Consider the following 16,975-nt stretch of genomic DNA (forward strand, 5'->3'; position numbering starts at 1 on the left):
GCTTTTGATTCAATTTTCAGAACTTGTTATAGCAGCATGAATTTCCATGCCATGTTTAAAATCTATACATAACTCACATACGAAAAAAAGTGAAACACATTGCATTTCAGTGTGAACAGCAGATGGCAGTATAGATCTACCAACACTAAATGCTATGAATCGTTTTCATGAAGAGGTGCGAGCAGAAGGATAAAAATAAAATCCAATCCTGTTTGGGGGCGGTAATTTTCCTCATAACTCTGCAGCACAGACAAGACTGTATCAGCCTGCTTTGGTCTCTGACAACAGTTTTGGGGGGTGTGAAACATTTATATATCCTACTTACCTGTAACTGTCAATATTACATTATATTCCGCATACTCACGCCTGGAAGAATCTTGTACTACCAATTCAGACACCCCTAAAGTGGACCGTACCATTTCGTAACTCTGATGTTACCTGAACAGCCCCTCTGCTTGCCTTACTCCAAACAGTGTGTAGCGTCTCTGGACCTGTGTGTGTTGCACAAGCAAATTGAAACACTGTTGGAAAATGTAAGTAGCAGTAGCGAACTTTCTAGCTTGTTCAATGCACTTTACTTTCTTACCTTCAGAGTTTCTAAATTAGACTGTGCCAAGTATCTATGGATGGGCGCTATTGTTAGCTAGTTTCTAACTTTAGCCTGAAGTTACAGTTTAGCTCACTGATGTTAGCTAGCTGCCTGCTAGCACACCTTTTCATTCCCAATGTTGGCCTGGCTTTAATTACCAATATAAAAGGTCATATATGATGTAATTTTAGCAAACAGTGCAGCTCAGTCATGAGCGCTGAGATAATGGAGGATTGTAGATATACTTTCATCAATACAGAGTTTACTACTTCATTCTTCAGTCTTTTGTGTGACTCTAGTGGTTTAGATAGTCTTTTACCTTTTTCATATTAGCTTCTATAATAGCCACCCCTTTGTTTTCACTCAGTAATTAATTAGTTTTACTTGTTGGGTCATTGAAGAGTATTAAAATCCATTAGTGTTGAAGTTATATGCAGTGGTTTAGCTTTATTTAAACAAGCAAGATACTGTAAGGACTGTAACACTTCAGTTCACTGAAGCACACACCTGCACTGTACTGGGTTTCCTTTTGCCCTGGAGAAAAAGTTTTGTTTAGTACATCGTGAGTCGGCTTTGTTTCCTAACTGTAATGTGGGAAAACTGACCTGAGGTAAGCAACTAAAAACAACTTGTCTCACTTGAACTTGTAGTCCACTAATCAGTCTGGTGCCAGTGAGGGATAGCAAAACTCACATTTGTTTACACATCTTATTTAATGTTTAAAGCATGTTATTCTAATATTCTTTAAACTTACATTTTAATATGTTTTCAGGTCTTGTATTTGAAATATTGTTTTTTTTTATTGTATTATAGGTGAGGCAAAGGTTGTAAACAACTGAGTACTGTTGATTAGTCATGTTCAAGGATACTGAATACATGGATGACATAAATTTGCGTGTTTATTTCCCTGTAAAATCATGCAGTGCATTACATTTCCTGTTATGGTTGTCAGGCGATGCGACAGCTGTGACATTTGAATCCATATAAAACACAAAATCATGATTATAATATCCACCATGAATGGAAGCTGTCAGTTTTTATCTGGGCTTTGATCAATAACAAGAGTCTTAAAAAAAATAAAAATAAAAAATTGTACCAAGAGGGTAAAGTTTATCTTCAAATTTTACACTTTAATTTTTATTTTTTTTTTTATGTGAAATTATCTTCAAACTAAATCTCGAATATTGACTTTTAAGTGTGAATTCTATTTTCAGAACATCACCTTCTAGACAGAAACATTCTGGGTTGTTGTAGCCTTTGATATACAGTAAGTGTTTGTATGCATTTCACTGAACAGCCTGTGTGTTTTGGTTACTGCACACCAAAATATTAGCAAAGATCAATAGCAAATTACTACAGCTTAATCTGAGGGGAAATAACAGTCAGACTTTTGTCAAATAAAGTTTAAAATAAACAAGCGACTGCACTCAACTGCACTATTTTCTTTCTGTGTGTAGGTCTATCTAGCTTGTTCAATGCACTTTACTTTCTTACCTTCAGAGTTTCTAAATTAGACTGTGCCAAGTATCTATGGATGGGCGCTATTGGTAGCTAGTTTCTAACTTTAGCCTGAAGTTACAGTTTAGCTCACTGATGTTAGCTAGCTGCCTGATAGCACACCTTTTCATTCCCAATGTTGGCCTGGCTTTAATTACCAATATAAAAGGTCATATTTGATCTAATTTTAGCAAACACTGCAGCTCAGTCATGAGCAGCGAGATAATGGAGGATTGTAGAGATACTTTCATCAATACAGAGTTTACTACTTCATTCTTCAGTCTTTTGTGTGACTAGTGGTTTAGATAGTCTTTTACCTTTTTCATATTAGCTTCTATAATAGCCACCCCTTTGTTTTCACTCAGTAATTAATTAGTTTTACTTGTTGGGTCATTGAACAGTATTAAAATCCATTAGTGTTGAAGTTATATGCAGTGGTGGAAAGTCATTAAGTACATTTACTCTAACTACTGTATTTCCATACAATTTTGAGGTACTTCCTTTTCATGCTACTTTATATTTCCTCTCCTACATGTCAGAGGGAAATATTGTTCTTCTGTAAGGACTGTAACACTTCAGTTCACTGAAGCACACACCTGCACTGTACTGGGTTTCCTTTTGCCCTGGAGAAAAAGTTCTGTTTAGTACATCGTGAGTCGGCTTTGTTTCCTAACTGTAATGTGGGAAAACTGACCTGAGGTAAGCAACTAAAAACAACTTGTCTCACTTGAACTTGTAGTCCACTAATCAGTCTGGTGCCAGTGAGGGATAGCAAAACTCACATTTGTTTACACATCTTATTTAATGTTTAAAGCATGTTATTCTAATATTCTTTAAACTTACATTTTAATATGTTTTCAGGTCTTGTATTTGAAATATTGTTTTTTTTATTGTATTATAGGTGAGGCAAAGGTTGTAAACAACTGAGTACTGTTGATTAGTCATGTTCAAGGATACTGAATACATGGATGACATAAATTTGCGTGTTTATTTCCCTGTAAAATCATGCAGCAAAGGACAATGAGTTATTACAACCATAACATTTCCTGTTATGGTTGTCAGGCGATGCGACAGCTGTGACATTTGAATCCATATAAAACACAAAATCATGATTATAATATCCACAATGAATGGAAGCTGTCAGTTTTTATCTGGGCTTTGATCAATAACAAGAGTCTTAAAAAAAATAAAAATAAAAAATTGTACCAAGAGGGTAAAGTTTATCTTCAAATTTTACACTTTAATTTTAATTTTTTTTTTATGTGAAATTATCTTCAAACTAAATCTCGAATATTGACTTTTAAGTGTGAATTCTATTTTCAGAACATCACCTTCTAGACAGAAACATTCTGGGTTGTTGTAGCCTTTGATATACAGTAAGTGTTTGTATGCATTTCACTGAACAGCCTGTGTGTTTCGGTTACTGCACACCAAAATATTAGCAAAGATCAATAGCAAATTACTACAGCTTAATCTGAGGGGAAATAACAGTCAGACTTTTGTCAAATAAAGTTTAAAATAAACAAGCGACTGCACTCAACTGCACTATTTTCTTTCTGTGTGTAGGTCTATCTAGCTTGTTCAATGCACTTTACTTTCTTACCTTCAGAGTTTCTAAATTAGACTGTGCCAAGTATCTATGGATGGGCGCTATTGTTAGCTAGTTTCTAACTTTAGCCTGAAGTTACAGTTTAGCTCACTGATGTTAGCTAGCTGCCTGCTAGCACACCTTTTCATTCCCAATGTTGGCCTGGCTTTAATTACCAATATAAAAGGTCATATTTGATCTAATTTTAGCAAACAGTGCAGCTCAGTCATGAGCGCTGAGATAATGGAGGATTGTAGAGATACTTTCATCAATACAGAGTTTACTACTTCATTCTTGATATTATTTTGCATGGCTCTAGTGATTTAGTTAGTCCTTTACTTTCTTTGTATTAGCTTCTATAATAGTTACCCTTTTTGTTTTCACTCAGGAATTAATTACTTATATTACTTAATTACTTACCATTTCATTTCATTTTTGATTTGCACTCAAAAGTTCCCACAAGTAGAAAGTAGCATCAAATAGAAACACTCAAGTAAAGTACAAGTATCTCAAATGTTTACTTAAGTACATCATCTGAGTAAATGTACTTGGGTACATTTCATCACTGTGGCATACCGTGGTTTTCCAGGATAAGTCCTTTAGGTTAAACTTGTACTGTACAACCGATGACTTCATTCATTGCTTTAAATTGATTGTCAAATAAATAGACTGAAACTAGGTTTTATTTCACTGTAGAAATATGTGATTGTTCACATTGCCTATAGTTGTTTTTATAAATTTTATTCATGCCAGTATATATGTGAGCTGTGTCTGAAAGAGGAATCTAAATGAAATGAAATTACATCAGCAACAAAGCTCAAATATTGCGTAATATGTACAGTAAATTCTACATTTTCTCCAACAGGTGGCTTTTGTGACTCTATTTCTTTCAAATTTTATTATTGTGCACTATTTTTACCGACTGTGTTTGATGTCATTTTTATCTTCTTAAAACTGTGATATGTTTGTTTTCTATAATATTAAATTAAATTGTGAATCTCCTAAAGGACAATGAGTTATTAGTGTCAACGGTAAACACTTTCCTGAGCACGATAAAACCTCAATGTTATAATATGCAATCCTGACATCAGTTACAGTATATGTAAATGCAATAAATAGAATGACACCAAAAATGGATTAAAATCATAGTAACATTAATACCTCAATAACTCAGGGAGTAAATGTTATCTTTGAATTTTCCAAGTTGAATTTTGGACAATGCGAAAATCAGGCGTCTTTTTAAGTAGTTAACATGAATTAAATACATTTTTCTTATTAGTGGATATTGTAAAATAGCATCTTTGTTCCTGCATGTTGGGCAGTGGACAGGGAAGTATGTCCCACTTCTGTTTTTTTGTTTTATTTAAGTTACATTATGTAAACTATGTTTCTGAAATCCATTGACAATTTCTTCGTCATGATAGAGATCTGAGTCCTCTGTATTTGAATATTGAAATGCTGGTAGCCTATTAAGGTATAAGACAGCACCTACCAGGTCAATATTTGAGTAGTCGTCATCACCTCATCAAGGAGAGACATCAGACTGAAGGTGCTGGGAGAGGGAATCAGGCCATGTAAGTTATGATTCTGTTGTGTAACCTAGATATATCATTTACTGTGTGTGCAGAGGTGGACAGTACAGCGAGCGTTGTTGTTTTCCTTCATTACTCCTTCATACTAAATATAATTTTAAGCAAAGTTAGGGCAGTGTTTCCTCTACATTCATTTGGCAGTGGCAGCCTGCCACTGAGTTAATTACCTGCGAGAGCGCGGCCTTGAAAGTGACGTCACGTCAGGCACCAGGTGAGAGTCAGAGAAGTGTAGCCATGAGGAATAAGGCAGCGAATTACCGGAGAAAAGGTAGACGTATTAGCCAACTCAGTGACGCTAACTTAAACTAATTGTTAGCATTAAGCTAATATCTACACATCATTATGTATTAACCGCTGACTGCATTTTCAGATACTTCTCTAAGAAGAGAAAGACAACAGATGAAGAAGACGCTAGTCAGGTAGCCTATCATAAGCCTTTACTGACTCGTAAATGATGATGGTTAGGTAAAAAATAGTATTTTAATGTTCACACTTGCACCCGAGCCTGGGTGCAAACTTTGCCACTGACTCTACAGCCCCATCTAGCTGATCTTTATATGTTTATTTATTATTTTTATTTATTTAATGTTATTGTTTTATTTATTTTTTACTTTTTACATTTTCAACTGGTTAAAGTTGAAGGAACATTTATTTTTCACAAACCAAAGGTATTTATTTTTCTTGACATTGTATATGGCTGAGATATATATTGTAAAAGTTCAATGGTAGCGATAAAAACAATTTTCAACTGGCCAGCCAATAAATAGGCGTTGAAAGTAAAATCTGCTGTCAACTGCTCATTTGGTCATTTGTGTATGCCTGCCCCCACCCCCCCACTACAACCACCACCCAGAGAGCATGCCCCCCACTGCTGAAAAAAATCCTAGAGGAAACACTGTAGGGTTTTGTTAGATCTTTTCATGGTTTGATCATAGTTTGCATGTTTGCCTTTAAGCATTACTTTGCTTCCTGGAGAGGGTGGTACACTTTGCTTGTGTTTCTTAACCGCACATTTTCTTTAAACTGCCACAATCTATATCAGAATCACTGTGACTGGTTTGCTGCACACTAAAATATCAGTTTCCCCCAACAGAGCAAAGATGCAGTGGAGTCTGTTTCTACTCGTTCTGATGGGTAAGGGAATTATCTTACCAGATATCGGGCAGTATTACTGCTGCAATTCTTTTTTTAAACACATGTAACTACAGCTTGATGTTTATATGTCACTGATCATTACTGAAGTGAAAGTTTATTCAAAGTCAAATAGTCCAGTGGGCTCTTTAACCTTTTCTGTAATTTCCCTTTTTGTTACATTGTTGTGTTGAGGATCACTACAGTTTATGCTGGGTCGATAAAAATAAATCAAGTAATTAGACTGGGCACTGAGCCACATTTAAATTAAGGTGGCAAGGTGTACAAACGAAATGTGGAGCTTATGATTTTAGATGCGTGTCATGCTAGTAGCTCTAACACTACAGTATTTTCTCTCTGTAGGTCATTGTCCTTTCTCCACATGTCACTTCTATGAGTACCACTTCATTGAAGAGACTAAGAACTGGGATGAAGCTAAGTCGTACTGTAGACAGAAGTATACTGACCTGGCCACAGTGTATAACATGACAGACATAAAGAGACTCCGTAACTTAGAGGCTCAAACTAAAGCCTGGATTGGGTTGCACAACAACAACACAGGAGAAAGGGAGTGGCACTGGTCTCTACCTGGAGTGGAGTACAATGAAACACACACACTATGGGATGAAGACGAGCCGAATGATGTCAAGGGTCATGAGAACTGTGTTTCGATGAACACTGCACTTAAATTGTACGATCTAGTTTGTGATCAGGCAAAGTCATTCATCTGCTACGATGGTGAGCATATGTGGTTAATATTCTTACTGTCATGAGTAGCCTATTCTATCACGTGTGTTCAGCACGTCATCCTGTCTAATAATTGTTTTCCACGTGGACATACACCTCATTTATTCATATGGACGAAGTAAAACCCTGGGTGATGTTAAAAAAATGATTCATCTAATACATGGTAAATGGACTGCACGAATGTGGCGATGTTGTAGTCTTGTGTGCTTCACACTACCAGCCACATTCACCAGTTCACTCATCTGTTCATAGAGGGCTTTTACTTTGCCTTCAGCACTTTTCTAACACACTGATGATACATCGGGGGCAATTTTGGGGTTCATTTTCTTGCCCAGGGACACTTTAACATGCAAACTGCAGGAGCCGACCCTCTGATTAGCTCCTGATCCGATCTAGCTCCTGAGCCACATTTAACTACTGTTGAATCAAGGACTTATTTTTGCTGTTGTTGTTTCATCTGTCGGAAAAAAATTGAATTTTCTAAGACTAGCCAAATTGTAAAAAATAAAAAAGAGGGCATTTCTTATGATGCTTGTTTGTCTGTTCACTCCACAGAAAGCTCAATTGTTAAATACCATTTGATTTATAAGGATAAGAACTGGACACAGGCTCAGAGCTACTGCAGAGAAAATCACACAGACCTGGTCAGTGGAGAACGCCAGTTACAAGATGTTGAACTGAAGAAAGAAATGAACATGACCAAAGAAAAACAATTGTGGATCGGCTTGTTCAGAGACACCTGGACTTGGTCAGATGGGAGCATTTTCTCTTTCAGACACTGGGATCATGAGTCATTTAGAGGTGGAAAAGGTCCAAACAAATGTGTTCTTTTAAAGACATCAGGAAAATGGGGCACTGATCAATGTCATGAAAGAAAACCCTTCTTCTGCTATAAAGGTGAGTTTTTCAAAGATCTGTTTTGACCCACTGAGTTTACAATTATTATCTGTTTAGTTATTTTTTTATGCATGCATGAATCTCCTTCAGTGGTTTTTTTTCTAGATGGGTTTAACCAAAATATTATAATGATTTATTTCTTTGATCATAGTCTGTATTAATTCTTATGTGCTGAAATGTTAACAGTTGATGACGATGACCGACCTATGTGAAGGAACTGCTCCTCTAACAATGCCATTAGTTTAGGTGTGAATGTAGACTGACACAACAGCTGCTCTCGAAGTGTTTTGTTTTTTTTTCTTATTGGAACAAAGTGTGACTTGAACAATAAAAGTTTTGATATTTATCAGAATTGTTATTTGATACTTTCTTTTCTGTTTTCATTTTTATGCTGTTCACCCATTGTTTTAAGGATTTTTTTTAAGGTCCTGTGTTTGTTCATTACAGACAAATTGATCCTGATCCAACAAAACAAGACCTGGGTGGAGGCCTTCGATTACTGCAGAGAGAAACACCGAGACCTGGTCTCCATCACTGACGTTCACCAGCAGAGATGGGTCCAACAGAGAGCCAAGAACGCCTCATCTCCTTTTGTCTGGCTGGGAATGCGCTACACCTGCACTCTGGGTTTCTGGTTCTGGGTGAGTGACGAGACAGCTGACTATTCGAACTGGGAGTCAGAAGAAAAGACAGATGACTGTGACCTTTCTGGAGCCATGGAGACAGGAGGACAATATAAGTGGATCAAAAAAATGGATAGCGAGAAGTTTAATTTCATCTGTTCTGATTTTTAAAACTCACTCCACTCACTTAAAATTTAAAATTCATTTCCTCCATTTGTTCTTGTTGGTGCTGAAGAAACTTCCACTTTATATGCTTTCTGGGTTTATTGAAGGGCTTTCTGGGAACTGTAGGAATCACAATCTTGGGAGGACAGACACAAAATTACTAACTTACTAAATTCATTGAAGATTGCAAATAAAAATAAAATTCAATTACAAAGCAATTGATGACTAGGGAGATTTACAACTATAATTCCATCTGAAATAATCATGTAAACATATTTTTCACTGTCTTTGTCACACCTGGTGAAATTACACTGATCGTTTGTATATATTACTTATTTCCATAAGTGTTCTTCTCTTTCTTGCTATTTCATGTTCAATTTTTTTCCTATTTCAATTTTATTAAATTTTTTAATATAGCACTGAATACTGGTTATAATATTTTTTAAAGAGACTCACCGTTCCCCGATGAGCAAGCACTTGCCAACAGTGGCAAGAAGAAACTCTTTCTGATAGGTAGAAACCTTGAGCAGAACCAGGCACATCGTGGGCAGCCGTCTGTCTCGACTGTAATCTAAAACTTTGTTTTAAATTTAGTCATTTAAAACTTAGTTTTCTCTCACGTCAGTATATAAGGTAATCTGCTTACAAGAGACAACAGGAATGAAACACCAGTCTATATTCATGTTTTACTTTTTGATGTTGTGCTTAAGATCCAGCAACATCATGTAAAATCACATTTATGTTATTATTACAGTTTTTGGAGTTTTGTTTAAATGGATAAGTGATTTCTCTGCTGTTGAAACTGTTAAACAATAAACTGTTAAACAATGGAGTGATCCCGTCTACTTCCACAGGCATGATCTAACATACATTTTACATGTATACATTTCAAATATATAATATTGTAAAAAAAAAAAAAAAAAAGAACTTTTGATTCAATTTTCAGACATTTGAGTTGAAAAAAAAGACAACTTGTTATAGCAGCATGAATTTCCATGCCATGTTTAAAATCTATACATAACTCACACACGAAAAAAAGTGAAACACGTTTCATTTCAGTGTGAACAGCAGATGGCAGTATAGATCTACCAACACTAAATGCTATGAATCGTTTTCATGAAGAGGTGCGAGCAGAAGGATAAAAATAAAATCCAATCCTGTTTGGGGGCGGTAATTTTCCTCATAACTCTGCAGCACAGACAAGTTTGCACATGGTCAGGAAGAGCAGGAGTTGTGGAGTCTGACAGCTGCTGGAATGAAGGACCTGTGGAACCTCTCCTTCTTACAGCGAGGATGTAAAAGTCTGCTGCTGAAGAAGCTACTCAGAGACCCTACAGTGTCATGCAGAGGGTGAGAGGTATTGTTCATGATGGATGTCAGCTTAGGTAACATCCTCCTGTCACCTACTTCCTCAATGGAGTCTAGGGGGCAGCCCAGGACAGAGCTCGCTTTCCAGATCAGTTTGTTGAGCCTCTGCCTATCCCTGTCAGTGCTGCCCCCTCTCCAGCAGACCACAGCGAAGTAGATGGCTGAGGCCACCATAGAGTCATAGAAGGTCCTGAGGAGAGCCCCACACACGCCAAAGGACCTCAGTCTCCTCAGCAGGTGAAGGCGACTCTGACCCTTCTTGTAGAGAGCGTGGGCGTTGGTGGACCAGTCCAGTTTGTTGTTTAGGTGAACCCACAGGAACTTGTAGTTATCCACCACCTCGATGTCCAGTCCCTGGATGTTCACTGGTGTGAAGTGGGATGTCTTCCGCCTGGGGTTCACAATCATCTCCTTTGTTTTGCTGGCATTAAGCTGAAGCTGGTTGATCTTGCACCAGCTGACAAAGTCCCTGATGACTGTCCTGTATTCAAGTTCATTTCCCTCCGAAACACACCCAACAATGGCTGTGTCGTCAGAGAACTTCTGGACGTGGCAGTGTGTGGTGTTGTGTGTGAAGTCCGAGGTGTACAGGGTGAAGAGAAAAGGGGAGAGCACCGTACCCTGGGGGGCACCTGTACTGCAGAGCACCACATCAGACACACTGTGACGAAGCCTCACGTCCTGTGGTCTGTTGGTGAGGTAGTCTATCATCAATGCAGCCAGGTAATGGTCCACTCCCACACTTTCCAACTTCACTCTGAGCAGTGACGGCAGGATTGTGTTGAAAGCACTAAAAAAGTAAAAAAACATGATCCTCACAGTGCTCCCACTGTCCTCCAGGCGTGGCAGTGATCTATGCATGTAGATCACTGCATCGTCCACACCAGCACTAGGCCGGTAAGCAAACTGCAGGGGGTCCAGCTGTGTGCTCACCAGTGGTCTCAGGTGACTCAGGATGATCCTCTCCAAAGTCTTCATCAGGTGAGAGGTCAAGACAACAGGCCCGAAATGGTTAGGCTCCTTGGGGCGCTGGGTTTTAGGTACCGGGACCACACAGGAGGTCTTCCAAAGGGCCGATACTTTCTCCAGGCTCAGGCTCAGATTAAACAAGTGCATGAGCACACCACAGAGCTGATCTGCACAGTAATCTGGGGCTGATGCCATCTGGGCCTTCCTTGTCTTGATCTTCTTAAATTGACACCTCATCTGATCAACTGTTATGGAGAAGGGGGACATCTCTGGTGTTATTCTGCACTAGCCGCTCTTCCAGTTTCTGTCTGTAACAGTCCTTCCCTTTCCTGATTTTCTGTTTGAGTTCCTTCTGGACTCTGCGCAGCTCCTCCTTGTCCCCCGATCGAAAGACCCTCTTCTTCTCGTTCAGCAGGGCCTTAATCTCGGAGGTCACCCAGAGTTTATTGTTGGCGAAATAGCATACTGACTTGGAGGGCACAGTGTTCTCCATACAGAAATTAATATAGTCTGTGATGCAGTGGGTCATGGTGTCGATGTCGCCATCGTGGGGGGTGCAGAGTGCTTCCCAGTCTGTTATTTCAAAGCAATCTCTGAGTCTGGCACTGGTCTCCTCGCACCACACCTTCACAGACCTCTTCTTAGGTGGTTGTTTATTCACCAGAGGGGTGTAGTCTGTGATCAGGTGGACAAGGTTGTGATCTGAGCGTCCCAGCGGGGGGAGGGGGGATGAGGTGTAAGCATTCCTGATATTAGCATACAACAAGTCCGAAGTTTTATTGTCCCTGGTGTGACCCCACATACTAGGTGAAGGTAGGAAGAGCAGAGGACAGGGACGTGTGGTTGAAGTCCCCAGAGATGAGGAGGAGGGAATGGGGGTGCTGGTTTAGGAGTTGAGAGACAACACTATGGATCTGGTCTGTGGCTGCAGCGGCGACGGCCGAGGGGGGGATGTACACAGTCACCGCAATGACATGTGAAAACTCTCTCGGGAGATAGTACGGCCGCATGCTAACCGCTAGCAGCTCCAAGTCTCTAGTGCAGAGTTTTTCCTTGACACTGATGTGTCCAGGGTGGCACCATCTCTCATTAACGAACGAACACATACTTACATACAATTTTGAGGTACTTCCTTTTCATGCTACTTTATATTTCCTCTCCTACATTTCAGAGGGAAATATTGTTCTTTTTACTTTACTACATTTATTTACTTTAGATTTAGTTAAACAAGCAAGATACTGTAAGGACTGTAACACTTCAGTTCACTGAAGCACACACCTGCACTGTACTGGGTTTCCTTTTGCCCTGGAGAAAAAGTTCTGTTTAGTACATCGTGAGTCGGCTTTGTTTCCTAACTGTAATGTGGGAAAACTGACCTGAGGTAAGCAACTAAAAACAACTTGTCTCACTTGAACTGTAGTCCACTAATCAGTCTGGTGCCAGTGAGGGATAGCAAAACTCACATTTGTTTACACATCTTATTTAATGTTTAAAGCATGTTATTCTAATATTCTTTAAACTTACACTGTAATATGTTTTCAGGTCTTGTATTTGAAATATTGTTTTTTTTATTATATTATAGGTGAGGCAAAGGTTGTAAACAACTGAGTACTGTTGATTAGTCATGTTCAAGGATACTGAATACATGGATGACATAAATTTGCGTGTTTATTTCCCTGTAAAATCATGCAGTGCATTACATTTCCTGTTATGGTTGTCAGGAGATGCGACAGCTGTGACATTTGAATCCATATAAAACACAAAATCATGATTATAATATCCACCATGAATGGAAGCTGTCAGTTTTTATCTGGGCTTTGATCAATAACAAGAGTCTTAAAAAAAATAAAAATAAAAAATTGTACCAAGAGGGTAAAGTTTATCTTCAAATTTTACACTTTAATTTTTTTTTTTTTTTTTTATGTTAAATTATCTTCAAACTAAATCTCGAATATTGACTTTTAAGTGTGAATTCTATTTTCAGAACATCACCTTCTAGACAGAAACATTCTGGGTTGTTGTAGCCTTTGATATACAGTAAGTGTTTGTATGCATTTCACTGAACAGCCTGTGTGTTTCGGTTACTGCACACCAAAATATTAGCAAAGATCAATAGCAAATTACTACAGCTTAATCTGAGGGGAAATAACAGTCAGACTCTTTTCAAATAAAGTTTAAAATAAACAAGCGACTGCACTGAATTGCACAATTTTCTTTTCTGTGTGTAGGTCATTGTTCTTCCTTCACATCGTCTCTATGAGAACCACCTTATTGGGGACAGTAAGACCTGGGATGAAGCCCAGAGAGACATGTACAGCCCTGGCAACAGTTTATGACACTTTTTGTTTTCTTAGTTGGAGAGTCAAAAGTTAATATTTCCCTTTTGTTTGTTTTTTGGTTGTATTATGCAAATCACTTCTCTCATAACTCATATGTGTGGAGCATGTAATATTTTACAGAGCAGCTTCCGTCAGCACATGAGAGAGACACACATCAGAGTAAAGCACAGACAGAAGAAACCATATGTAAGTAAAGTTGCTGCTGTGTATGTGTATATATGTGTGTGTGTGTGTGTGTGTGTGTGTGTGTGTGTGTGTGTGTAAAACAAACTTGATGTAATAATTTATAATTGCAACTTATAATTTTCTTAAGTAATCATTATATAAATTTATATCATTTATGAGTTTTTAAAAATGGTCAACACAATAACAAATGCCTGACAATATAATGTAATCAATTAAAATATGCCTACTATAGATACGACTTTTGTTAAGCTGACTATACAATGTTGAGCTTTTGGTAACACTGCGTCAAGTTGTCTTCTTCCTATTTTGTGTATCACCCTGTGATGACAGTGATGGCGATCGTAACACTACATTCTAGTGTATCTACTATACAGAAGGATTTGTTGAAGGCTGTTGTATTGCACGTCACGTTTACTGTTGGAGCATTTTCTCTTTCTTTTTAATATATAGGCCTGCTTTTTTCTGCCATGTTTTTTTTGTATGAATTCCCTCAAACACGGACGAGGAAGATGTTGAAAATCATTGTATTCGGTTTATCTGACAGAGCGAAGATGCAGTGGAGTCTGTTTCTGCTCATTTTGATGGGTAAGTAAATGATGTTGGCTCTACACCGGAGCGATGACTTCCCTTTTTTTAGCTACACTACACAACTTAATCTGGATTCATATAACAGTTACACTACTCATGGTGCTTATCCAATAATCACACTCCGAGTCCCGTATGAATTAAGTGGCGTGGTGTAAGCAGTGACTTTGTTCAGCATCAATACGTAAATAATATTCTTTCTCTGTGTGTAGGTCAGTGTTCCTTCTTCACATGTCGTCACTATGAGTACCACTTTATTGGAGAGAATAAGACCTGGAAAGAAGCTCAGTCATTCTGTAGAGAGAATTATACTGACCTGGCCAAAGTGTATGACATGACAGACATGAAGAGACTCCTTGACTCTGTAAAGAATCAAACCGAAGCCTGGATTGGGTTGTACAGTGAACCAGGAAATAAAAGGATGTGGCACTGGTCTCTACCTGGAGTGGAGTACAATGAAAGTGAGGCAAAATGGGAAAATAGAGATCTGAACGATGAACACCGTAAGAACTGTGTGCGGATGAAAATCAGGGATCAGAAATGGAAGACATCGAAGTGTCATGAAGAAAAACAATTTGTCTGCTACAATGGTGAGAACATGCAGCTCATATTCTTACTGTTTTGTGTGTTCTGTTACGCGTGTTCAGCATGTCAGCATGTCTAATAATTGTTTTCTATGTGGACGTACACCTCATTTATTTATATAGAATCATGTAAAAACTTGGCTGATGTGATTAAAAAATGATGAATAATAATAATAATTATTATTGTTTCACTTGTAAGAAAAATCGAATTTTCTGAGACTAGATTTCATGTTTTGTCTGTTCACTCCACAGAAAGCTCCAGTGATAAATTCTGTTTTAAAAAGGAGAAAAAAAACTGGACAGAGGCTCAGAGATTCTGCAGAGAACATCACACAGACCTGGTCAGTGGAGATCAGTTAGAAGATGACAAACTAAAGCAAGAAATAGCGGATCGCGATGAATTTTGGATCGGCTTGTTCAGAGACACCTGGACTTGCTCAGATGGGAGCAATTTCTCTTTCAGACACTGGGATCAGGAGCCATTTAGAGATGGACAAGGTGAAAAGAACTGTACTTTTGTAAAGACATCAGGAGAATGGGACACTGATCAATGTATGACTAAAAAACCCTTCTTCTGCTATAAAGGTGAGTTTTTCAAAGATCTATCAGTTTTTTTTCTTGTTTAAAAATCTTAACATTTGATGATGGTTAACATTTACTGTCACATAAACTGTTCTTGAAGTTGACTTGACTTGCAGTGACTTGAACATAGAAGTTTTGTGATCAGTATCAGCATTTGACGGTCCTCACTATAACATGACGTTCTGATAATTGAACTGAACTTCCTGTGTTTGTTCTTGACAGAAAAACTGATCCTGATCCAAGAGCACAAGACCTGGGACGAAGCCTTGGATTACTGCAGAGAGCACCACCGTGACCTGGTCTCCATCACTAACGTCTACCAGCAGAGATGGGTCCAACAGAGAGCCAAGAACGCCTCATCTCCTTTTGTCTGGCTGGGACTGCGCTACACCTGCGTTCTGGATTTGTGGTTCTGGGTCAATGATCATCTAGTCTGCTATGACAACTGGGGCCCAGGGCAAGAGCCTGACGCCTGTTTCCATTCTGCTGCCATGGCGAGCGACGGACAGTGGGTCAAAAAGGCTGATACTGAGAAGTATGATTTCATCTGTGCTGTATAGGAAATGTTAAAAACCCACCCAGACCCAGTGCTGACAGGCTTTATATTTCTGGTGTATATTTCTTTAGTGCAACAAGCTTATACCATGTAATCACGGTTTTGTGGCTTTATTGCACAGCAGTATGAAAATGTAGAGATCACAAACTGACGGGCAGAGAAACAGAGTTACCAAGAGTCTGGTTTAGTGCAGTTTAGACATTTAAAGTGGCTACACTAACAAACATATTTTTCTGTCTCCATTGTCCTGATTCAGGAACATCAGCCTTTCTTCATTATGGCTGCATGGTACCAGATAACAGCGATCATGTTTTTTTGTTTGTATCTTTTGGAGGTAGTTTTTGCTTTGCTTGGAAATGTTACTGTCTATATTGTGGGAATTGCATGTTTTCACTGAGCACAAATGAAATACTTTAGGCTGAATGTATTGATATTCAACAGTTTAATAAATGTGATAACAATATATCAGCTGGTACTCATTTTATTTCCAAAAAAAACCAAACATGAATATAACCTAAGGATAGGCAGTTTTATAAAAACAGTTTAAACTCAGGATATTTACTGAGAAACACATTTTACTGTTACAAAACATAAACTTTGGACTCCAGTGGTTAAATAGTGTGTTTATTGGCCTACAACCAGCACAACTACGCCTCCGTGTGGCTCTCATGCATTTGTATGTTCAGTTGACCTGCTGTGCACCAACTGAAAGACACTGTGCTGTGGGTTCATTGGAATGAATTAACTGACAGCTCACTGGTTGAACATCATCTCTGTTTTTCTTTCAATTCAAACCAAATTATATATTTACATGGAAATCAGCAATGAAAGTCGTGTTTTGTCTAAGGTTAGGTTTATTAAAATAAACAAAAATAGAAATTGGAGGAAAATCATTGTTGAAATGACAGTAATTCTACCTCGGCAGGTAAAGTTTATGACTTTTCAGAATGTAAAAATTTGGCATCTTCAAAGTGCCA

At 38.3% G+C, this 16,975-nt stretch overlaps 1 protein-coding gene across 1 annotated transcript; it reads left to right on the forward strand.

Moving 5' to 3' along the window:
• The first annotated feature begins 226 nt into the window (after positions 1–226).
• On the forward strand, positions 227–16,461 carry LOC130164886 (macrophage mannose receptor 1-like). The gene is made up of 14 exons (XM_056369879.1): positions 227–533; positions 5,637–5,685; positions 6,360–6,400; positions 6,761–7,135; positions 7,700–8,041; positions 8,489–8,832; positions 10,630–10,891; positions 11,063–11,340; positions 13,521–13,691; positions 14,201–14,276; positions 14,489–14,866; positions 15,113–15,445; positions 15,665–15,977; positions 16,255–16,461. The coding sequence occupies exons 2-14, from the start codon at positions 5,666–5,668 to the stop codon at positions 16,295–16,297; spliced, it is 2,976 nt and encodes a 991-aa protein (XP_056225854.1). The 5' UTR covers positions 227–533; positions 5,637–5,665; the 3' UTR covers positions 16,298–16,461.
• Positions 16,462–16,975: the final 514 nt, after the last annotated feature.

This window comes from Seriola aureovittata, chromosome 23, assembly GCF_021018895.1.
Source record: "Seriola aureovittata isolate HTS-2021-v1 ecotype China chromosome 23, ASM2101889v1, whole genome shotgun sequence".
NCBI classification, from domain to species: domain Eukaryota; kingdom Metazoa; phylum Chordata; class Actinopteri; order Carangiformes; family Carangidae; genus Seriola; species Seriola aureovittata.